Source organism: Balaenoptera ricei, chromosome 7 (assembly GCF_028023285.1).
Source record: "Balaenoptera ricei isolate mBalRic1 chromosome 7, mBalRic1.hap2, whole genome shotgun sequence".
Taxonomy (NCBI): domain Eukaryota; kingdom Metazoa; phylum Chordata; class Mammalia; order Artiodactyla; family Balaenopteridae; genus Balaenoptera; species Balaenoptera ricei.
This window is the reverse complement of record NC_082645.1, coordinates 77,650,754-77,676,093: the sequence shown is the minus strand read 5'-3', so window position 1 is coordinate 77,676,093 and position 25,340 is coordinate 77,650,754. Positions and strand designations below refer to the sequence as shown.

Below are 25,340 nucleotides of genomic sequence, written 5' to 3'. Positions count from 1 at the left end.
GCCATTTTTGGACACTGGGTTCTCATAGGAGCATTGATGAACTGGAGGTTATTCAAGACACCAGTGTGGTGAAAAATGTGTCAATGGTGCCTCCACCTAGGGAGTTACGGTGACATGGCAGCTCTCCTCGAACATCTGCCAATGGAAGAAAGATCACACTTGGCTCTAAATTGTTCAAAAGGAAGAAGTAGACCCATGGAAAGTTAGAGGGAAGCAGATCTTGCTGAATGTAATGTTCTGACAATTAGATGTGCCCCTGTAACAGAATGGGCTATTATAAAGTAATGTTTCCCATCTTTGCAAGTATTCAAGCAGAGGATATTCAGTAACCCGACTAACTAATAATAGAATGGTTTCTTTTATCTTAAAATGTCCTTTCTGACTGGAGGAACATGTGGTTTGTGGACAGTGAATTCAGGTCCTAACAGCCGTGATGCTGCGCTCTGATCTTCTTCCCCGGGGACTACTTTCCCAGCACCGCCCCCCGCCCCTCACCGCCAGGAGGAAAGGAAGACAGACATGCTTGTTATGACTGTCATTTTGTCACATCCATTGGCTGGTGTGTTCAGTGTCAGCTATTGCTTTTTACTTATCCTTACCTATTATTAATTCTGGGCCCCCAGCAAAAGTTTCTGAAGGCCTTTTCTCCTCCTTATTAATTATAACATGATATCAGTCAGGGTCCAAGCAGAAACAGAGAAGCAGTCAAACTGGGTAATTTGAGGAGAGTTTAATAAAGGAGCTGCTTACAAAAGTGTGGGCAGGGTTTACAGAAACTAGCAAGGTATGGTGCAGTCCCCCAGGACTTGTGTAATGGGAACCTTTACCACCCCAGGCCTGAAGATCAAGGGATGGAGCTGTTTCAGACCCTGGAGAGGGTGGTTATATGGAGAGGACTGCCTGAAAGGAAAGTTTGCAGCCAATGCACAGCAAGAGAGCCAGGGGAAGAAATAGCCCAACCTCACTCTTCTGCTGGTGCCTCCCACTGCCAAACCTGACAATGAGCTGGGCAGGAAGGGAGTAGGCTGACATCTGTATGGGTTAGCCTCCTGGGGCACAGAGCAGGGTGGAGCTGAGGAGAGACTGAGTCCGGAGGGGCTAATGGAAGAAACCACAGAAAGTAAATTCTTTTCTAAGGCATGGCTGGTGCTTGAGCAGTATTTGTACTGTTAGGAATGCAGCAATGTGTCTTGGAAGAGCTCAGGGCCTCAACCCTCTGCTAACCACCATGAGCCCATGCCTGCTAAGGTTACAGCTCTCTGCAGGGATTTTCCTGATGGTCAGTGTTTAGTGCCCTCCACCTTCAAGGAAAGGGCACATAGTAATTTTATAGAAAGGAAGACATGCATGTAGAAGTCCTTCATTTTAGTTAAGTATTAGTTTCCCCATCTTGGAGCAGAAGAGAAATGCCTAGACAGAAAGGCAGGCTTTCTATGAAGTAATTGAAGCCAAAGCTTAAGACCTCTTGCTTGCTTGGATCTCTGTGAGCATTGGGGGTTGAGAATGTTCTAAGTGGAGAGAGAAGTCAGATTGCATTTCTATGTAAACTTTTCTGGTAAATTGCCTAGAGAAGTCAGAAAAAAAGGATCTGGACTTCCAAGCCTCCTGTAATTTGTCAAGAATCCTTTTCTTATCCTATAAATATTCAATTTTGTACCTAACTCTCTATTTGTAATTTTATATTCTTTTTCTTAAAAAGGATCAACCAAATAATATCAGCTTTAGCCCCCACAAGACCGGGATCCACTTTACCTGAGTGGAATTTTAATTATACTCAAACTAGGTCAGGTGTCAGTTTATAATGTAGGGATGTGGGTGGCTTCAGTATGGAGAGTCAAAGGGACTTTGTATGGAAGCACGTGGAAAGTATATGCACAAGAGAGAACGAGCACATGTGCAGGTGGTACCTGTGGATGAAAGAGTGGCTCCCAGCTACTAGCAAATGAGCATCGAGGAATCAAAGTTTACCCTTTGCCACCTTTTCACTGCTGCTCCATCTCTCTCTTTCACGTTAGTGTTCCTTGAACACACATTTTACCTGAGACATCCATCTCTTAACCACATCTAGGGCTTTGAGTCTCTTTACAACTTTGTTCCCCTTCCCCTTGCACCACTTCCATCCCTAGAAGCTGCCATTCTCAACTAGAGAGGGCAAGTAAGTTGCCCAAAGTTATAGATTGGTAAGGGTCTCAGCAGTGTTTGAACTCAGGTGTCTCTATCTTGGAATCTGTATTCTTAACCACTGTGCTAGTGCTTCTCAGAACATGGGCCATTGACCAGCTGCATCAGGGTCACCTGGGGGTACCTGTTAAAGTGCAGATTCCTGGGTCCCACTTCATATCTGCTTAAATGATGAAAAGCAGCCTGTTTTATGAAGATCTAGTGAAGGAATATTCTAAGCATAGAGAACAGCAACTGCTGAGATGGGAATAAGCAAGGACCAGAATGAAGGCTGGCGAGGCTGGAGCACAAGGAGACAAGAGAGACGGAGAGGGCCAGATCATGGGGATCCAGAGGCTTTGCATATTTCATTTAGTTAGACAGAAAGCTCCAGGTCAGTTGTAAGAAGAGATGAGTAATAATCCCTGCCTTACATTTTAACAGATGGCAGCTGCCCACTAAAGAGCTGTAGAGTTGTGGAGTTGTTGAAGGGAAGCAGCTGCCCAGCCAGAGCATCTCTCTGCATCAAGAGAGGCCATGGATGAATTCTTGCCATTGGAATGGGAGCAGGAGCAATTTATGCATCACTCTTGGGCAAAAGTATCAAAGGAGTAGATGTGCCTGCTTCATTCTCTCTTCCCCCTTCTACCAGCTAGATGGATGTTAACTTCATGTATTGAAGATAATTGTGCTTTGGCCTGTCCCCGCCTGGCACTGACAAGGAACTCTTATATGGGACTATTAGGTGAGCTAGAAATAAAACGCATGTTACTCAGATTTGGGGGTTTCCTTGTTACAGTAGCTACTGTTACCTTAAACAATGCAAGTCACATGACTTGTGCTTTGCCAGGATCATGTTGGCCGCTGTATGGAGAATAGCTTGGAAGTGCTAGGGGGTGGCAGCAAAGGTGGGAGCAGGGAGACCAGTTAAGTAGTCCTAATGGGACTGATGATGACTTAGATGTGGTTGGCGGCATCGGAGTGGTGTAAAGTGGAGGTACTAGGTATATTTTGGAAGAATTTTCTCTGAAACCAGCAAGGTATATGGATGGATTGGATGTTGGGTGTACCAGTAGAGCAAAACCAAGGATTGTGTGGTTTGCAGCTTGAACTCATTGAAAAAACAGATTCCATTTTTTCAGATGGAGACCAGAACTCTCAAAAATCTCCGCTGCTTACAGTTCTCTTAGTCAACTCAGTTAGCTCTGAACGATCCAGCTGTGGCCCTTAGACCACATTATTTATCACTTGTAGTCTCAGCCATACTCTAAAGACCCCACATATATTTCATGTGTTGATGCTAAAAGAAAAACTTGGCCTACACTCTCTCAGCCTGAACAACTGACAACTTGATAAAAAGAAACTTGTAAACATGAAAAATGGCAATTTTAACCTCACATGGGTTTGATTTACTTTTCTTATTCTTATTATGCTGGAGGACAGATAGAGAAGGATTTTGTCTTTCATGTCTGCAGTTGGGAAATAAGGTGATGGTGCTAATCATAGAGTTTCTGTTAGTTCTGGGCTGACCTTGATTTGGAGCATGGTTACAACACACTTTATGACCATAACAGCTCTGACAGGATTTATGTTTATTGCTTCCTTTCCCTTCTGTGTCCTCTGAATGTGGGTCTACTCAGTGTCAGTGTCTCAGGGCAGGACTCTGTCTATCTCATTCTGCACTGGGCTTCACTTGCCATGGTGCCTCTGACAGAGCTGAGTAACTAGGACCTTTGAAAAATAATGCCCTGTGAAAGACGGACAAGGTACAGGAAAGAGAAGTAATATGAATGAAAGAGAGAGATGAGTAGATGTGAAAAAAAGGGGAAAAGATATGATAGTTGGTCATTTATTTATCAGCTAACCAAAGAGAGTATATATCAGGGTTTTACTTTAAGACCTTTGCTTCACTGTTGTACGAGTTCAATCGGGAAGCATTAGATACGGCCCTTAATCTTAGGAGGTTTGCAGTCCAATCGCGGATACTCAATGCAGATGGAAGAATGATTCTCTAACAGGATTAGACCACACTAGTAATGCTGTAGGGCTTGGAGATGAAGCTGCTTTGTCAGCCCGGAGTGGTCAGCCTATGATAGTTTTCCCCATGGGCCCCAGGAAGGGTGGCTATTTCATTTGGAGCATGGTCATGGGAGGAGCCCTGTGTCTACCTGGGGACAGTAAGAGAGAACCCCTAGAAAGGTCAGATACCTGGAGCTGGTCCCAAAAGACAGGCTTTGCATGTGAATACATATTATGTTTTAGGGGAAGTCCTGTAGTTTGTTCCTTCACTTCCGACTGCCATTATTAGCACTTGAGTCCTCTGTGATCATCACTGCCATCCATAAGCATGTGCAAGTGGAACTAAGCCAAATCCCCAGCTGTGAGATAGTTTGTCCCTTCAATCATAGGGAAGAAGAAGATTGAGGGTGAAGGGAGAAGGTAAAGAAAGGGGAAGCTCATTAAATATCCCTTGAAAAGCTATTTCTGCTGATCCATCACTTCCTATTCTCCCATCCATGCCCTTGTCTCTTCCGTTCTCATATACTCTGTAATTCTGTTTCTAGCCCAGTCACTGAGAATTGAATATGAGTGGTTCTGTAACCAACCAAGTGAGAGAAATGAGCAGTAGTATTGACTATATAAAGACTTTTGTTCATTCATTCATTCATTCATTCACTCATGGTGTCTAATCCAAAGATGAAGAAGACACAATCCTTGTCGTCAAACTGCTCTACCTGTGAAAACCATAATAGTTAATGAGGTAGCAGAAGTGTGAGAACAAGGTACTCTGGATGCAACAAGGAGTGGCCAATTAGTCCTGTGGGTGTGTCTTTTCGTCTGTGTGTCTGTGTGTTGTATGCAAGCAGACTATGACAAAAGGCAAGTTTCACAAAGGACATGATATTAGAGGACTTTTGAAAGATGAGTCAGAATTCATCGTACAGAGAAGGGGGAAAGGCAGAGGAGAGGAAGGATAGGAAATAGCTTGTGAAAAGGCATTATAGACTATTAAGTCAAGGAATTCTGTCCTTAGGATATTCTTGGCTGAAGAAATCAGGATGTGTCATCATACCATAATATAATGATCTACCAATAGCAGTAATGACCTATATTGTAACCATGGAATCTCCCACTGGTGTCATTAGTGATATGAGCTGGAAACGTGAACATATCCTGTCGTAAAGTTATTTGTAACATAAGGCAGGGTTTACACTTTGTTTCATCTGCTTTAGTTTTATTTTCAACCAATAATTTGTTAAATGTACCATTTACCAGGTATAATGTAGTTGATTTGCTACAAATGAAAAGTTGGAAAAATTGATGGTAAATAATCTACACAAAACTCAGATAAAACCATTTGAGTCTCCCACTAGATGGCATAGGAAGAACCTAGAATAGCATAATACCTAATTCTCATACTAGGCTCAATAAAAAGTTTTTATTTCTATGGTTGCATAATTCTGAGCATTTACTCCTAAAAGCAAATACTCTATAAATAATATCTCTATAATTATATTTCTTTATTAACAATGATTTAAAGTAGGTAATAAATGTATGTGTTTTAAAATTCATAGCAAATAGGAGAATATGGTGAAAGCTTATTAAACTTTTTAAAAATAGATTAAAACCATCCTTTTTTCATCAAACTGCTTTTTAAATATTCATTCTTAGTTTTTGTAGGCTAGCATTTTTCCAAATGGGTTCTTGGGAAGCCCAAGTCAGAGTTTATCTGAGTGGCATCACTCTCACAGATTCCTGACTTGGGAAAGAAAATAGAAGTTAATAATTCTGTATTATTGTGACCCTGAGAGACAAGGCACTATCATCCATGACCTACAGACTTTTTAGAGCCATTAAGAGTGAAGCAATACATATTTACTGATTAGGAGTAAGGGATAATTATCATGTGACCTGTGTAAGTCAGTCCACATTACTTTAAGAACACTAATAAGTATTGCCCAAGGTAAAAAGAAACCCTACCAACACTATTCTCTAACACTTGGCCATTAATAACAGTACCTGTCTAATCCCCATACAATTACTCAAAACATTGAGTCCTAATTAATTTCCTCTTCACATGAACCTCACCCAAACCCTAGTCTAACTCTACAATGTTGATGGAATGTGATTTTTGATAAGCTACCATAAATGAATTGTGTGTAGCCAAAGCTGTATCTGGAAAATACACATCAGGGCACAAACTTTCCAAAACTCCTAGTCCTCAGTTACCTGGAGTAGAGCTACATTGGATGGGAACCCAAGTCTTGGAATGACTTCTTAGTCATGACTACAAAGCCAAATAAATTTATCTTCCAATTAAACTCCAATTAAACTAACCAATTGATATAACTGGTAGTATAGCACCACAAGGATTCCATTTAATATATATTTATTGAATGCCTTCTTTGTGCAACACTCTGTGCTGAATCCCGAGCTAACTTCAACAATCTGGCTCTATAACGCTGGGGCAGCAGATAAGGAGGAAGGAATAGCATCCCCTTCAATAGTGGTCTTTTACTGCAGCAAGAGCCTCATAAATCACTGTGGTTTGCCACACTAGAATCAGAAGGACACTTAACTTGAACCACAGTGCCCCCTGGCCATTATAAGTGATATTCTACTTAACCAGTGAAGAGTTCTCACTGAATGTAGAGTACTGCTCAATTCTATTCCAGTAGTTACAGCAAGTGGGAGCAGAACAACCGATTTCTGCTGGATCTCAGGGCTGTGCTCCTAATGCAAGATTTTTTTCACACTGTGTTAAAAAATGGATCCCTTATCGAATCAAGTATCTTTTCTGACCAAAATGCTATAAGACTACATATCAATTACAGGGAAATAAAATGTAAAAAATGCAAACACATAGAGGCTAAACAATACACTACTAAATAACCAAGAGATCACTGAAGAAATCAAAAAGGAAATCAAAAAATACCTAGAAACAAATGACAATGAAAACATGATGACCCAAAACCTATGGGATGCAGCAAAAGCAGTTCTAAGAGGGAAATTTATAGCAATACAATCCTACCTCAAGAAACAAGAAAACTCTCAAATAAACAACCTAACCTTACACCTAAAGCAATTAGAGAAAGAAGAACAAAAAAAACCCAGAGTTAGCAGAAGGAAAGAAATCATAAAGATCAGATCAGAAATAAATGAAAAAGAAATGAAGGAAATGATAGCAAAGATCAATAAAACTAAAAGCTGGTTCTTTGAGAAGATAAACAAAATTGATAAACCATTAGCCAGACTCATCAAGAAAAAAAGGAAAAAGACTCAAATCAACAGAATTACAAATGAAAAAGGAGAAGTAACAACTGACACTGCAGAAGTACGAAGGGTCATGAGAGATTACTACAAGCAACTATATGCCAATAAAATGAACAACCTGGAAGAAATGGACAAATTCTTAGAAAAGTACAACCTTCTGAGACTGAAACAGGAAGAAAGAGAAAATATAAACAGACCAATCACAAGCACTGAAATTGAAATTGTGATTAAAAATCTTCCAGCAAACAAAAGCTCAGGACCAGATGGCTTCACAGGCGAATTCTATCAAACATTTAGACAAGAGCTAACACCTATCCTTCCCAAACTCTTCCAAAATATAGCAGAGGGAGGAACACTCCCAAACTCATTCTATGAGGCCACCATCACTGATACCAAAACCAGACAAAGATGTCACAAAAAAAGAAAACTACAGGCCAATATCACTGATGAACATAGATGCAGAAATCCTCAACAAAATACTAGCAAACAGAATCCAACAGCACATTAAAAGGATCATACACCATGATCAATTGGGGTTTATCCCAGGAATGCACAGATTCTTCAATATACGCAAATCAATCAATGTGATACACCATATTCACAAATTGAAGGATAAAGACCATATGATCATCTCAATAGATGCAGAAAAAGCTTTCAACAAAATTCAACACCTATTTATGATAAAAACCCTGCAGAAAGTAGGCACAGTGGGAACTTTCCTCAACATAATAAAGGCCATATATGACAAACCCACAGCCAACATCGTTCTCAATGGTGAAAAACTGGAACCATTTCCACTAAGATCAGGAAGAAGACAAGGTTGCCCACTCTCACCACTATTATTCAACATAGTTTTGGAAGTTTTAACCACAGCAATCAGAGAAGAAAAAGAAATAAAAGGAATCCAAATCAGAAAAGAAGAAGTAAAACTGTCACTATTTGCAGATGACGTGATACTATACATAGAGAATCCTAAAGATGCTACCAGAAAACTACTAGAGCTAATCAATGAATTTGGCAAAGAAGCAGGATACAAAATCAATGCACAGAAATCTCTTGCATTCCTATACACTAGTGATGAAAAATCTGAAAGAGAAATTAAGGAAACACTCCCATTTACCATTGCAACAAAAAGAATAAAATATGTAGGAATAAACCTACCTAAGGAGCCAAAGAACTATATGCAGAAAACTATAAGACACTGATGACAGAAATTAAAGATGATACAAACAGATGGAGAGATATACCATGTTCTTAGATTGTAAGAATCAACATTGTGAAAGTGACTATACTATGCAAAGCCATCTACAGATTCAATGCAATCCCTATCAAACTACCAATGGCATTTTTCACAGAACTAGAACAAAAAATCTAAAAATTTGTATGGAAACACAAAAGACCCCGAATAGCTGAAGCAATGTTGAGAAAGAAAAACAGAGCTGGAGGAATCAGACTCCCTGACTTCAGACTATACTACAAAGCTACAGTAATCAAGAAAGTATGGTACTGGCACAAAAACAGGAATACAGATCAGTGGAACAGGATAGAAAGCCCAGAGATAAACCTATGCATATATGTTCACCTTATCTTTGATAAAGGAGGCAAGAATATACAATGGAGAAAAGACAGCCTCTTCAATAAGTGGTGCTGGGAAAACTGGACAGCTACATGTAAAAGAATGAAATTAGAACACTCCCTAACACCATCCACAAAAATAAAGTCAAAATGGATTAAAGACCTAAATGTAAGGCCAGACACTATAAAACTCTTAGAGGAAAACATAGGCAGAACACTCTATGACATAAATCACAGCAAGATCCTTTTTGACCCACCTCCTAGAGAAAGGGAAATAAAAACAAAAATAAACAAATGGGACCTAATGAAGCTTAAAAGCTTTTGCCCAGCAAAGGAAAACATAAACAAGATGAAAAGACAACCCTCAGAATGGGAAAAAATATTTGCAAACGAAGCAACTGACGAAGGATCAATCTCCAAAATATACAAGCAGCTCATGCAGCTCAATATGAAAAAAACAAACAACCCAATCCAAAAATGGGCAGAAGACCTAAATAGACATTTCTCCAGAGAAGATATACAGATTGCCAACAAACACATGAAAGGATGCTCAACATCACTAATCATTAGAGAAATGCAAATCAAAATTACAATGAGGTATCACCTCACACCAGTCAGAATGGCCATCATTTAAAAATCTACAAACAATAAATGCTGGAGAGGGTGTGGAGAAAAGGGAACCCTCTTGCACTGTTGGTGGGAATGTAAATTGATATAGCCACTATGGAGAACAGTATGGAGGTTCCTTAAAAAACTAAAAATAGAACTACCATATGACCCAGCTATCCCATTACTGAGAAAACCATAATTCAAAAAGAGTCATGTACCACAATGTTCATTTCAGCACTATTTACAATAGCCAGGACATGGAAGCAACCTAAATGTCCATCAACAGATGAATGGATAAAGAAGATGTGGCACATATATACAATGGAATATTACTCAATCATAAAAAGAAACGAAATTGAGTTATTTGTAGTGAGGTGGATGGACCTAGGGTCTGTCATACAGAGTGAAGTAAGTCAGAAAGAGAAAAACAAATACTGTATGCTAACACATATATATGGAATCTAAAAAAAGAAAAAGGTTGTGAAGAACCTAGGGGCAGGACAGGAATAAAGGTGCAGACGTAGAGAATGGACTTGAGGACATGGGGAGGGGGAAGGGTAAGCTGGGACGAAGTGAGAGAGTGGCATGGACATATATACACTACCAAATGTAAAATAGATAGCTAGTGGGAAGCAGCCGCATAGCACAGGGAGATCAGCTTGGTGCTTTGTGACCACCTAGAGGGGTGGGATAGGGAGGGTGGGAGGGAGATGCAAGAGGGAGGGAATATGGGGATATATGTATACATATAGCTGATTCACTGTTATACAGCAGAAACTAACACACCATTGTAAAGCAATTATACTCCAATAAAGATGTTTAAAAAAAAAAAAGGATGCCTTTCATCAGAATCTCCTGGAGTACTTGTTTTAATGCAGATCCCCGGGCCCAACAGGAGATCACTGAATCACAACTCTGGATTGCTTGACCAGGAAGCCAGAGCCGAAAACATGAGTGAACCCATTTCCAAGCACACTTGAGACCACCACGGACACTCCACGAATCACAGGGAGATTTGAAGAACTCAAGATATGAGTTCCTAAGCATGTCCAGAAACATCACAATTTGGGCCTTGACATTAATGTGATCTCATTTTCTGTTGTTTATCTTAGATAAGGATCAATTTATAAGTGTCTTCTCTGAGAATGAACAGAGGGAATTAATTGACTGAAGGCACTGAGTATGGTTTCTACTTAAACAATTTTTTTACAGGAGAGTATTTAGCTGAGATGCTTCATTTTATCATTAAGTTTTTATGTATTTATTTTTTATGGGAGGAGTGGCTCTGTATTAGTTATGTTCTGCTGCATAAAAATATTATTCCAGAACAAAGGTGAGATACTCAGAAACTGTGAGATAGGAACCTGGAAGCAGACTGGCTAGGTGGTTCTGTCCCAGGGTCTCTCCTGAGGTTGCAGTCAGATGACAGCCAGGGCTGGGGCATCTAAAGGCTTGAGCAGGGCTGGAGGCTGTCCAAGATGACTCCCTCACATGGTGACTGGCAGGTGGGCTCAGTTCTCTGCCATGTGGACTTCACAGAGCAGTTTACAACACAGCAGCTGACGTCTCTCGAAGTGAATGATGAGGGGGGAGAGAGAAAGAGGGGGCACCATCAAGACAAAAATCCCAATGTGTTTTAGGCCTAGTATCAGAAGTGACACACCCTCACACACCCACACCTCCATTGGTCATACAGATGGACCAGGTTCAGTGTGGCCATAGGGCTACACCAGCCCCAGGAGGCCATCTTGGAAGCTGGCTACCACAGGCTCCAAGAAAAAAATAAATTCAAGATGGCCTGATGCTTTTAATGTACCAAAAAGAGATTTATATTTCCATTGCAGGGTTTGGGAATAAGTAATGAATACAGAGAAAATAAACCAAACCCAAAACATGAGGCAATTATCAAGTGCAGGAAAAGCAAGAGGTTGTACAAAAAAGGGGATGTAATTACATTACATTACTCAGCTATGAGTAGTATGTGCAAAGAAAGAATAACGCAGACATTGAATTCTGATTCAATGAAAATGAGAAGATGGGTGGAAGGAAAGTGTATGAGAGGCTATGTGAGAGGGAACAAACTCTCAAGCCCCATGGCAGAAAGTCAATGGATAATTTCTAAATCTGTGGGCTCTTCTGAGACTCCCTGGGGGCACGGCTTTGGCCTCTGTGCCTTCTTGCTCCTTTCGGCCGCAAGGCAGGGGCCCCTTGGACTCCCAGGGTCCTGCGGATGTAGTCTGGGGAGTGGATGTCAGCCTGGTGCAGGGCCTCCAGAATCCGAAACTTGCAGCAGCCATGGGTCAGGTGCACGGCTGCCTCCAGGCTCATTTTGTGGCCCACAGAGACACAGAGGGGCTTGGTGCTGTGGTCATGGCTCTTCAGCGCCATGCCCAGGATGGTCCCGGAACCTCCCATCAGAGGAAATGAGTCTCCTCCAGCCTTCAGGAGCCGTATCTTCTCCTTGTGCAGAGCGTTGTTCTCCAGCCCGTCCACCTGCAGGAGTTTCTTGGCCACCCCGATGCTGGACAGGTCTGTGAGGACACCAAGGTGGCAGGCCACCCCAAAGCCTCGGTGGTGAAGCACCCCATTTCCATCCACAAAAAGGACCTGGGGCATGAGGCGGGGCTCCTTCTGCCGCAGCCACTGTACCACGTCCACCAGGAAGGGCACCTCTCGGAAGGCCAGGAAGCCTGACACATAGGGACCTGTCAGGCTCACCATGCGACAGTCCTCATACATCACCTCGGGCTCAGGGTAGCTGAGCACTACCAGGGAGGCACAGGCGCTGACACTGTCGCCCTTCACAAAGGACACGTCCACGCCCCCGACCCTCTGCAGGCCCGAAAAGGAGGGGTCCCGTTGCCACGCCTCCGTGTCCCGGTCCACAACAAGGGTCTTCAACAGGGCTTGCTCCCGTTTCCAGAGCAACAGTGTTTCCTCTGGAGGCCTCCCAGCCTTTCGGGCCATGGCGCGGCCCTCCATCATTAAGTTTTAATACCAGCAAAAGGTGATGAGGCTCTTCCACTGCCTGGTCCTCCCTAACTCATAAAAGCATAGAACTATCAGAAGTCAAAATGCAGAGAAACACCAACATGGAGTCCCCACATGTGCTGGTAAATGTTGCTTCAAAGCAGAATTAAGTTTAGGAAACTTGTATAGAAAGAAGGTCAGAAACTGAGTTTTTTTCTTTTATGTTTGTTTAGTATGTGTGTGTGTGTGTGTGTGTGTGTGTGTAAAGGACATAGTTTCTGCAATAAGTCCAACATTATGCTGGAAATTTAAATGTTTTATTTCCTAATTCTCATAATAGGTCTGCTGGGTAGTAATTATTGTGTTACCCCATTATACAGTGTAGGAACATGAGGCTTGAGTAACTTGCCCAAGGTCATATAGCAAGGAAAGTCACAAGGCAAAGAAAGATCTTGAACCTCCAAAGTTCATGATGTTTCCATTATACCATGCTTATAAAGAAACATGGAAAGAAATTAATACATAAAAGAAAGTTATTAAATGTTAAAATTCCCATGACAATTTTTTCCTTTGCAATCTCAGAATTATCCAGTAGGCTGTACCCCTGAATCAGTTTTCTTTTTTTTTTTTTTTTTTTTTTTTTTTTTTTAAAGATTTATTTATTTAATTGATTGGTTGCTATGTGGGGTCTTCGTTTCTGTGCTAGGGCCTTCTCTAGTTGCGGCAAGCGGGGGCCACTCTTCATCGCGGTGCGCGGGCCTCTCAGTATCGCGGCCTCTCTTGTTGCGGAGCACAGGCTCCAGACGCGCAGGCTCAGTAGTTGTGGCTCACGGGCCCAGTTGCTCCGCGGCATATGGGATCTTCCCAGACCAGGGCTCGAACCCGTGTCCCCTGCATTCGCAGGCAGATTCTCAACCACTGCGCCACCAGGGAAGCCCCCTGAATCAGTTTTCTATCGAAACCCCAAGCCATTAAACAGTGATTTTCTTAAGTTCTTCATTTTTTTTTTTTTTAATTTTATTTAGTTTTGGTTGTGTTGGGTCTTTGTCGCTGCGCGCGGGCTTTCTCTAGTTGCAGCGAGCGTGGGCTATTCTTCGTTGTGGCGTGCAGGCTTCTCATTGCAGTGGCTTCTCTTGTTGCGGAGCAGGGGCTCTAGGCACATGGGCTTCAGTAGTCGCAGCACACTGGCTCAGTAGTTGTGGCTCGCGGGCTCTAGAGTGCAGGCTCAGTAGTTGTGGCGTGTGGACTTAGTTGCTCTGCTGCATGTGGGATCTTCCCAGACCAGGGCTCAGACCCGTGTCCCCTGCGGTGGCAGACGGATTCTTAACCACTGCACCACCAGGGAAGTCCCCAGTTGTTTTTTTATATATAAATTATTTTAAATGAAGTCTGTAACAATAATTTACAAATTTTTATATGTACACCTGAAAGTCAAAAGAAAATATTGTTTTTCATGCATTGGTTTTAGGTCCTTAACTGATATTTTAGATTAAAATAGTACCCTATTAAAATTGTTGGTGAAAATTATTGATGCTTCCACAGCTAGGGACAAAGGTTTATTTTATTCCACCCCTGTGAAAGCCAAGCCCTTTTATCACAGGCTGCCATACAGGCTTAGCTTGATTTGCAGAATTGTGATTAGTTTATCAGTATGGCTCCAAATGTAGCCAAGGCACAGTTATTTTAAAGGTTTTTTTTTTTTAATTAATTAATTTATTTATTTATTTATTTATGGCTGTGTTGGGTCTTCGTTTCTGTGCGAGGGCTTTCTCCAGTTGTGGCAAGTGGGGGCCACTCTTCATTGCGGTGCGTGGGCCTCTCACTGTCGCGGCCTCTCTTGTTGCTGGGCACAGGCTCCAGACGCGCAGGCTCAGTAGTTGTGACTCACGGGCCCAGTTGCTCTGCGGCATGTGGGATCTTCCCAGACCAGGGCTCGAACCCGTGTCCCCTGCATTGGCAGGCAGATTCTCAACCACTGCGCCGCCAGGGAAGCCCGGCACAGTTATTTTAGAATCACCTAAGACTGGGGTTCTCAAAACATGGTTCCCAACCAGCAGCATCAGCATCACCTGGGATCTTGTTAGGTAAACTCTCAGGCTCCACTCCAGACCTATGAATCAGAAACTCTAGATTCTGAGGTCCAGAAATCTGTGTTTTAACAAGCTCTCAGAGTGATTCTGATACACACTAAAGTCTGAGGACCACCAACCTAGGATAGTTATTGAAAGTAGAGATTTCTGCTCCTCACCCAGATTGAATCAGAATTTCTGGGGTCTAGAAATTTATATTTTAAAACAAATATGCTAGTGATTCTTAGACACAAAAAAGTTTGAGAACCACACTGGTCCATGTGGTGTGATTTGAGAGAACAAGAAAGGATCCTTCCCTTAACATCTCTCTCCACTTATTGATCAAAAGTTAATTAATTTGTAGAATTAAGCAAGGATATCTTCATTAGTTTCTAAATTCATTAAGTCATAAATATTTTAGAGTGAATTTTTGTTATTAACTAGATATTTCACCTTAATGGGAGAACTAGGAGAGTGGGCAATTAAAAGGGAGGATGTTACAAAGAGAGGCTACAAAAGCCTAACTTGAATACTTTGCCTTATAGTCACCTAAGATCTGAATTCAGATACAGTACCTCATATTTTTCATTAGGGGGATGGCATAGTTTCTGTGTAACATCTTCAGTATCACATCCCTTGGCCAACTCCCATCCCCGGAAAAGAGAACCTAAGTCTACTTGGCAGTAATCAAGCAATACTTATATTCTGAGTATAGGTAATAATGTATTGTGGTGTTTATTTGGTGTGGGGTTTTTTTGTTTTTTTTTTTTTTAGTGTAAATAGAACCTATGTATTCAAGGGCAAAAAAACAAAACATGAGCACATAGGAAAATTAATCTCATTTACTTTGTAATATTACTTAAACTCTTTTCAAACAGTATATACTCAGCCAACTGACCAGACTAGGCTCTATTTGACTTCCTGTTGCTTCAAAACAAATACAGATACAACATGGATGATTCTCAAAAACATTACATGTGAAAGAATGCAGACACAAAAGGACACATGTTGTATGGTTCCATTTATGTGAAATATCCAGAATAGGCAAATCCATAAAGATGGCAGATTAGCCGTTGTCAGGGGCTAGGGGAGGGGGTAATATGGAGTGACTGCTTTTTGAGCAGGGGTGATGAAAATGTTCTAGAACTAGATCGGTAGTAATGGTTGCACACATTGTGAAGGCACTAAATGCCACTAAATTGTACACTTTAAAATGACAAATTTTATGTTATGTGTGTTTTCCACAATAAGAAACAAATACATACACAAAATAAAATCTTCCCTCAAAGGATGAAGATTGATAGTACTCAGGATATAGAAAAAGATGAGTCGTTGGAGTAGAAGGGAATTCTAATAATATACGCCAAAATGTTTTAAGCAGTGACAGTAAATTTGGGAAGAGTCAGGTTACAATGTTAAAAGCCAGCTGTCACTTAGATATATCCTTTGGCTTGCCAAAAACTAAAGCAAAAGCAAACAAAGCTAAAAATCCCTTAAAATCTCCCCACAAACAGCTACAGCACAGCATATATTGATATAATTGTGATTAACACATTCATAGGCCAATCAGAGTCCCAAGAGGTCTTCTTAGTGGGCGGGGCTTCCTAGGCAGCAGCCCACAACTGGTTTCTCACGTATCTCCACAGAAAGACATGGAGTGGGTTTCATGACTTACCCCTACCCTGACCCCTTTGCCACCAAGCCCCCAGGGCAAATATGGGTCCCTCCTATGAAGAAATGTAAGAATGAAATCTTACACTGGTATTAATTTAATGCCTATCAGTGTCTATGTAACTAAAAATAAAGGCTATTCTCACTTTAATTTACTCCTTCAGAGAGCTCAGAGATATTTACAGCTGTGACCTCAATTCTTGCCCTTTTCTATTCTCCCTCCTACTGTCTAGAAATCAAATTACCCTCCTAAAAATTCATCATGTCCCATCAGGTTTAGATTAAAAACTTTGTGTCTGAAAGCTTCAACTGAAAAACTGGAGAAGGTTGTGAACTGCTTTGGAATGAGACAAAATGGTGTCTGCTGTGCCTTCTGAAGAAGGGCTGCTCTTTGTGTGGGCGATTTTGTGAAATTCTGTGTCACCCACGCTACCCATTACAATGCTCAAAACATTCACATATCTGATGCAGAGGAAATGTAGCTGGTGCTGTATTTATTCCTGTTACCTCCTGTCTTGAAGCAAAATGCCAGTGCTTCATGCAGCCCGGAGTGGTAAACATCAGCTGGGAAGAAGCCTTTATTTAGGGAATTTATCACAAAATGAATTTCTGAAGACCAATATTAAGAAAGTGGAAGCACTGTTTACAAAGTATACCATTGGTGAAAATAGATATATTTAATTGTGAATTTCTGATGCATTCATGAGCAGCGTCACTTCTATCGTGGTCTCCTATATTTGTAAATGATACACGGATTATTCCACTTTGGATGCCCACCAATTGTGTGCATTCATAAAACAGATTTTTGTGCTGTTAAGGAGACATAATATAGGCTGAGGATTTGATACAGTGCTAATAAAATTAAATTTTTAAGAAGACCTGCCAAATGGGTAAGATGTTTGCCCTATATTAGTGACTATCATTTTGATGTGAAATCCACTTTAATGAACACCTGACAAAGAAACCTTTTAAAGGAATGATTATCTTTGACATGAATATATTCAGCTACTGTTTATACAATGAAATCTTAACTAGCTGGTAAAAATGGCACAATATTACGATGAGTATAGATAACACTATATAAAGAAAATGTAAAGGCTGCCTGAAGAGTTAATGACTAATTCTGTTGTCTGAGCTGGTGCTTCAGTGACGATTTGCTCTAAGAAAAGCTTATGTTTATGGTATTTTGGGTGCAATCTGTACATTTGAATTATACCTAGGGCCTCATCAATGCTGGGTATAAATTACAGAAATTACCAAAGCAAGAAAGCTTTATGTTTGCATTCTATTTTCAGATACAAGGTAAGGTAATTATAATTTATTACCCAGTAACTGTATTTTATGTCTTAAAATTGAAAAATAAGGTAAAAACTGGAAAGTATTTGAGTATGAAGGTAATGATACTTAAAAATGTTGACCTCATTGCATTTTTCACCTTTAGATGACATGGTAAAGCAAAGGTAAATAACTTTTATTACACAGTGCTCTATTATGTTCAGAAAGAAGGAGTGAAAACTATAAATGGTTATAAAATATAGGCCATAATGACAGGTTAAGTTATTATTAGCCTGAAGCAAAGAAGGCTAAGTTTTGAATTTGTGAGACCGCAACTAAAGAAAAGATATGTAAACAGGCAATCTATTCATTGTTCTTCATTTCCACAGAAGACAGCAGTTACATTAAGTTGGTTAAGTAAAGAACATTCTCAGCAGTGTGGCAAAGAATAACAAAAGAAAATACAAAATACTTCTCCTTGATGACTTTGAACAAAGAGGGCATGCTCTATAGGTAAAAATTTCCCTAGTGGCTGGGGTTTGAATGATATGCTTCTTGCTGATCATGTGATTCTATGGAAACCTATTCTCTAAAATAATGCAATGCTGTGTTGTCCCAAGCAGGTGGAAATGTCTTTTGTGTTTAATGTAAATTAAATGGTTTTAGCATTGAACTGCACTAATTTAGGAAGTTCCCACTGGTCATCAGTGAAATCCAAATGAGGACTGTGCATTCTCAGTGTCTCCCAGTTAATCGTAGAGGAGGACATCAGGGAGAAGTTGGGAAATGTAAACAAAAGGATTGAAAAATGGATAAGGACATTAAATAAAACTATTTTAGAACAATGCTTTTCAATTTTGGTTGCAATTATAAACATTTGGGGAAGCTTTTTCAAAAATAGCAACGCCTGAGTCCTGCTGGCTTGGGCTAGGACCCTGGCATAGGTCTTTTTAGAGCCAGGTGTGAAAATCACTGTTTAGGACTTTTAAGGATCTTCAGTGCTCATAAAATCAAGCAAAGTATGTGTAAAAAAATCTCTACACCATCTGTTGTTTCAGAGTATTTTTTAAACATAAAATACAAATAAATACTATCAACTGCCCATCTAGCCATGGACCCATGATTGGTATGATTTAGTAGAAGTGTATGATGTAGTACTAAGAAGAAGAGCAATGAATCAGAACAGGTGCAACCTAGCCCTGGCTCCACCATTGGTGAGATGTGTGACTCTGGACAAGTTACTTTTTCACTTCGGACTTTAATTTCTTCATTCATAAAGTGAGGGAACTACATGGCCTTCAGGTCTCTTCTGGTTTCCTGATTCTCTGGAAATATGTGATGATTGTGCAGCTTTTTGCAGGAATCTGTGCTTAAAACATATTTTCCAGTTTGAAAGTTATAGCAACAGCCTTACAATAGAGAGTATCAAGGTATCTTACTAATTCTATTTCAGTATATTTCTAATAACCAGTTTTTTTAATTGAGGTATTGTTGGTTTACAATATTATATTAGTTTCAAGTATACAACATAGTGATTCAAAATTTTTATAGGCTATACTCCATTTAAAGTTATTATAAAATATTGGCTATATTCCCTGTGCTGTACAATGTATCCTTATTCTTATTTATTTTATACATAGTAGTTTGTACCTCTTAAAACCCTACCCTTATCTTGCCCCTCCCCACTTCCCTCTCACCACTGGTAACCACTAGTTTGTACTCTATGAGTCTGTTTCTGTTTTGTTATATTCATTCATTTGTTTTATTTTTTAGATTCCACATACAAGTGATAACATACAGTATTTGTCTATCTCTATCTGACTTATTTCAGTAGGCATAGTACCCTCCAGGTCCATCCATATTGTTGCAAATGGCAAACTTTCATTCTTTTTTATGGCTGAGTAGTATTTCATTCCACTGTGTATGTGTGTGTGTGTGTGTGTGTGTGTGTGTGTGTGTGTGTGTGTATCACATCTTCTTTATCCATTCATCTGTTGACAGATACTTAAGTTGCTTCCATATCTTGGCTATTGTAAATAATGCTGCTATGAACATTGGGGTGCATGTATCTTTTTTAATTGTTTTTGTTTTCTTTGGATATATACCTAGGAATGAAATTGCTGGATCATCTGGTAGTTCTATTTTTAGTGTTTTTGAGGAACTTCCGTACTGTTTTCCATAGTAACTGCACTAATTTGTATTCCTACCAACAGTGTACAAGGGTTCCCTTTTCTCCACATCCTCGCCAACATTTGTTATATATGGTCTTTTAGGCATTCTGACAGGTGTGAGGTGATATCTCATTGTGGTTTTGATTTGCATTTCTCTAGTGATTAGCAGTGTTGAGCATCTTTTCACATGTGTGTTGGCCATCTGTATGTCTTCTTTGGAAAAATGTCTATTCAGGTCTTATGCCCATTTTTTAATAGGATTGTTTGAGGTTTTTTGATATTGAGTTGTATGAGCTGTTTGTATATTTTGGATATTAACCTCTTATTGGTCATCATTTGCAAATATTTTCTTCCATTCAGTAGGTTGTGTTTTCATTTTGTTGATGGTTTCCTTTGCTGTGCAAAAGCTTTTAAGTTTAATCAGGTCCCACTTGTTTATTTTTGCTTTTGTTTCCTTTGCCTTAGGAAACAGATCCAAAAAATATTGCTACGATTTATGTCAAAGAGTGTTCTGCCTATGTTTTCTTCTAGGAGTTTTTTGGTTTCCAGTTTCACAACCAGTTTTAAATGACTATTGACCTAAGTCAACTCATCAAGTTGAAGACAATATTGTGACAGACTTTATGCATGTGTAACTCAGCAAATATTTTTGAGCACCTATTGTGTTCCAGACACTGTTCTAGAAACTGTGATGATGCAAAGATAAAAGAGACACAGTCCTTATTGTCAATAAGTTGATGGTTCTGCAGAAAAGACAAAATGAAGAATGGAGTCCAAGTTTTTTAACCTTTAAAAAGCACATACTTTTCTATCAATATTCCCACAGACAATAGCAATAGCCCTCAGGGAGAATTGTGGGAAATCTGTTCTTTTACTGGATTTGCTTCCCAAATAAGTTCTATAAATCTCCAAGGAACACTTCCATGTTCCACAAACTGTCCCTATGATCACTGACCAATTGACTAGCCATCTTGATCTGGACGTTATAGCTCCATATTCCACAGTTTATTTTTTTGATGTCCTGTAAGTGCCTTTTAGTGCTGCTGCTGCTCTTCTTTGCTTCACACTAGATGTGTGCACAAAGTTCTCCCTTAATTCCCTAGAGCACAGCCAAACCTACTGAAATACTTAACGCTTAACTGAAGGCTTAGGCATAATTCAAGCACAACATAGAAAGTACCTTTTAACTCAGCTGCCATTAAAAGAGACTTGCTACTCTTAGGATCTTCCATCAATATTAAATATAAATAAATTGATATTGTATGTCAGAGACTGTTCCATGTGGCAGGTCACCCCAGGCATCTACACATTGTGGAGTTTCTACACTTACCTCTCCTTTGTCTATTAACTGGGAAGAAGTCTGCCCTCTCCCAGTCCATGCCCAGGCCTACCTCATCTCCCACCCCAGGATGATTGACAGTGGAAACACCCAATTCCTTCACCCTCACCCACCAGGTACTCTTTAGCCTCAGGGGAATAGACAAGACAATGCCACAGTTTAGAAGACGTACTTCAAAGTCTGGGTTATTCAGTAAAAAAACCCATGGGTGCGTTGCCAAGAGTTCAGCCACGGTAAAGCTGTTCCAAGGCCATCCCAGATCTTCACTCTAACACGATGTTAAGTGAAAGCCCGAAATGGACTGTTCCAAACCAGTCTGTGAGAAAAAAATTATTTTATAAAAGATATACATATCTCCTGGGTCAGGGGTGGGAGGTGGGTTCAGAGGCAAGATTAAATACTTAGGAAAAAACTTAACATTATCCGTCTCTGTCTCTGCAAGGGCGTATTTATGCTAAAGACAACAGAATGTACAATGATCAGTGGCTTGTTTCACATCTCTGTCTGAAGTACTAGCTTTCAGATTAAAGATGACTTAATATTTTTCTCCAAGAACAATGGTGGTTGTTATGTTTATAAAAGTATTCTAGTGATTTTCCTAAAGCAAAAGAATCTGCTTCAAAGGTGAATGATTGTTTCCACTACTAACACGTTTTAAATGATCTTTCCAGTTAAGAAAAAACCAAACTTGATTTCATTTTAATACCCTACTATAAGGGTGAGAAAGGCCCCTATTTAGACTGGGGACAGTAGGAGTGAGGATAGAGGAGCCATCCAGGACAGAGAATGACTGAAGAGAGTGCTGAAGTTTGGGTAGGAGCCAATGACCTGAGGTAGAGAGGTCAGGAGAGCATGATCCAGACAGGTGGAGCAGCATTTGTGAAATCTTAGAGACCGGAGAGGAGGGTGCCTTCAAGAGGAGGTGACATTTTGGGTGCGAGTTCGCAGAGGGGGTGACATTTTGGTTGGTCAGTTTTGACATTTGCACCTATTTCGTGACTCTAAAAGTATCAAGCCATTAAACTTTGATTTTTGAAAATCACTAGGTAATTTGTATTGTAAAGTGTAAAACAGACACTTTTACTCCCTCTCTTATTCAAAGTTGGGGGGGCGGCACCAGGGAGGGATGGTTAGGTTGAAACTACAATGAATTGTTGCAGACTCTATCAAAGACTACGTAGTTTGTAAACTATGTCCAAATGGACATAAAAAGTCCTCTTTCCTAAAGTTTTATCATGGAAGATTCTCTGTACCTAATACTGTACCTGTAGGTATTCTATATACTTTTAATGAATGAATGAATGAATCATTATGGGGAGGTTATGAAGGATTTTAGTACAATTCCTTAAATAAGTGTCTCATTTCTAATCCTCCCAACCCCAAATAAGAGATTCAACTACCTTAATGAGATAATCTCACTTACATTATCTCATTTAATCATCATAACAACCCCATGAAGTACATAATGTGATTTTCATTTTATGGATGTAGAAACCTAAGCTCAAGGTAAGTGATCCAAGGTCACAGGTTAGAAAAAAGTGGGTTTTGAATCCAGGTCTGTTGCTTCTGTTTCATTAATTCAATAAACATCCACTGAAGTATGTCCACAGTTTCTCCTATTGAAACCTCAATCGAAGCAACCCACTGTTGAAACTCTAAGCCACATGAGGACAAGTACTTAGAGATAGACCCCATTATTGACTAGAACCATTTTGTGAACTATATTAAAAGCTTCCAATATCTGTCACAAATAAAGAATTTGGAGGGATTCTGGTTGATCAATTGTATTCTATGTCAAACTGTTCTACTCTGAGATATAAAGAAGGGTTGATTGCCTTTAGTGGCCTCAACCTCTGTAAAGGTTATGATGCCTCCCCGTCCCCTCAACCTCTCAAACATATTTCAAAAAAATATTTTAATCTGATTTATAAAATCAGTATAATATGGTTTATTAAAGTATACTTCTCTCTCCTAATGACAGCTTACATGCTATTTTGACTTTTTGTGGTACCCTAAGCACATACTTAAATTTGCTCTTTGCTTAATCCAGTCTGGGATACCAGATGCATTTGTACATTTTCTTTGGCATTATGTTCTACTTGTACACTTGTTGATTAATTTGGAAACCAGAGATCAGTTGATAAACTAACGTACTGGATAAAGGCTATAATTTTATTCTCAAGTGGAAAGAGATTATGGTCTCCTGGACTTCGAAGGGAGTAATACAAGCTACAGAAGCTTCCTTGCTCCTGCTCCAGGTGGGTGGAATGGTTGATGTGGTGTGGTGTGGTGTGGTATGTAACTCGTGTGCCATAGAAATCTTGTTCCGAAATTGTGGCCTGTGTATTTTGGTATAGGAAATTTTGACACTTTTGAACATAAAATGTCTGAAGAGGTTCTTGCTGCCCCCAGTGAACTAGAAATTAACATTTTTGAAATAATGTCCTTGCCATCTTGAAACTTGAGCCTTGTTGGAAAATGGAGGGAACAAAAGTGTCCACAGAACTGAGAAGTCATTGTGAGACCAAAAATCGAGGCAGGCAGCTCCGTATAATCAATGGATCAGTTTATCATAGGGTAACTTACTCACAGGGTAGGATCTGGATCGGATGGACAACGATCTGGAAGCATTTTCAGCTGCACTCCTCACCACTGAGGGGCCGTTGGATAATTTTATAGTTAACCTGGGGTATGAAAGTAGGTGCTTGGAAGCAGGACATGCATTCCTAAATCAAGATTTATGAGTGGGTAACTAGTCTCGTGGTCACCAGGAATACGTCAGCAAGGGTTTTCATCATTGTTTTGGGACTAACAGAGCATAGAGGCCACCTGGTCCTAATGATTATTAAACAATACCTGTTAACTACAAAGCCCTTGATGACAGAGAAGTGATTTACTACACAGTACAGTCCTGGGTAGGGTCAGTGAAAGGACAGGAGGAACTGTAAGACACAAGGTTGTGTCAGTTATGCTAACAGCCATACAAGCCTTCATTAATTATTTTTAAATCAGTGGTGAGAACTATATAATCTTATAATTGTAACCTACCAGTAAAGCTCTCTATACTCTTCTTAAACATATTACAAGCAATCTGAAATATATAATTAATTAGCAATTAACTAGAAAATTTGTTAGACAACTAATACTCTATTGTATCGATAAAGACAGATAAATCTTGAGTTACAAATTAAGTCTTGTGTTAAATTTCTTTTCTTTCTTGAGGGTAAGGGGAAATCAAGAACACAGAAATATTTTAAAATATCAGAATCATTATATTATGGAGGCAAGGAACCCAGATATTTTCCTGACATTGAGCAGTGCAAAATTTGGTTTGAAATATCCTGAACTCTGTGGATGTCCTGGCTCTGCCATTTTCTAATTGTGTAACCTTAGGTAAGTCACTTCTTTAAACTTCAGTTACTTTATCTATAAAACAAGTATAATAATAGTACCTACTTCTAGGGCTCTTTTAAGGGTAAAATAAGAAATGCAGTCAAGTGCATAGCATAATGCTAGAATCTTAGACATTGTGTATGTTCAATAAATTAAATACTATTATAATTATTTTATTAAAAGCATTTTATAATTCATAGCACTAGCTGTTCTAATCAGAACCATCTATCAAAATTGAGAGTCAAGTGAGATCTGTATTTTCCTCCACAGTACCAGTGGTAACGACGTCCCTCCACAGATTCCCCACACAGCACTTCACTCATACTTAAAGACTAGCATCTGATGTCTATAGTTAGAAATGACTATGGCTAGTAGAAATGTCTGAGCCTGTCTTTCCCAGTAGATTATAAATTCTGGAGGATAGGGATCATATATTTTGAATTGAATTTTAATTGCATCCCCAACTGCGATTACACTGCCTGCATTATAGTTTAATGACCAGCAAAGATAAAATTTCAGTCAACAGTCCATCTCTGCAATCTTGAGTTGTACAATGGAACAACTGGGAGGGAACCTCCACCTGACCTGTCTCTAGTCGGGGACCCAGCGCTCTAGGATGAATGCTAATGGGGGTCCTATATGGAGCTGCAGGGTGAGAACCTTCAAAGGGTGGGAAGAGGACCTGGGCTTTGCTGGTCTCCAGGAGGAAAGGAGTAACCGGAACTCCTGATGTTAACATGGTTGCTGGCACCCTGTGTCTTCCTAGGGGCCAGCCACCAGACCCCACTTTGCCCCAGTCACTGTCTGCTCTTTGCAAAGAATATTTGTGATGGT

General features: G+C 39.9%; 1 protein-coding gene and 1 long non-coding RNA gene across 8 annotated transcripts in view; one reads left to right on the top strand and one right to left on the bottom strand.

The window, feature by feature from the left end:
- LOC132369101 (uncharacterized) overlaps positions 1–25,340 on the top strand; it is a 275,268-nt gene that overhangs the window by 94,552 nt on the left and 155,376 nt on the right. The window lies entirely within an intron of this gene.
- On the bottom strand, positions 11,663–12,339 carry LOC132368599 (endonuclease V-like). Its single transcript, XM_059927307.1, is given in 2 exon segments — positions 11,663–11,814; positions 11,817–12,339. Coding segments are annotated over 2 exon segments (615 nt in total). The 3' UTR covers positions 11,663–11,722.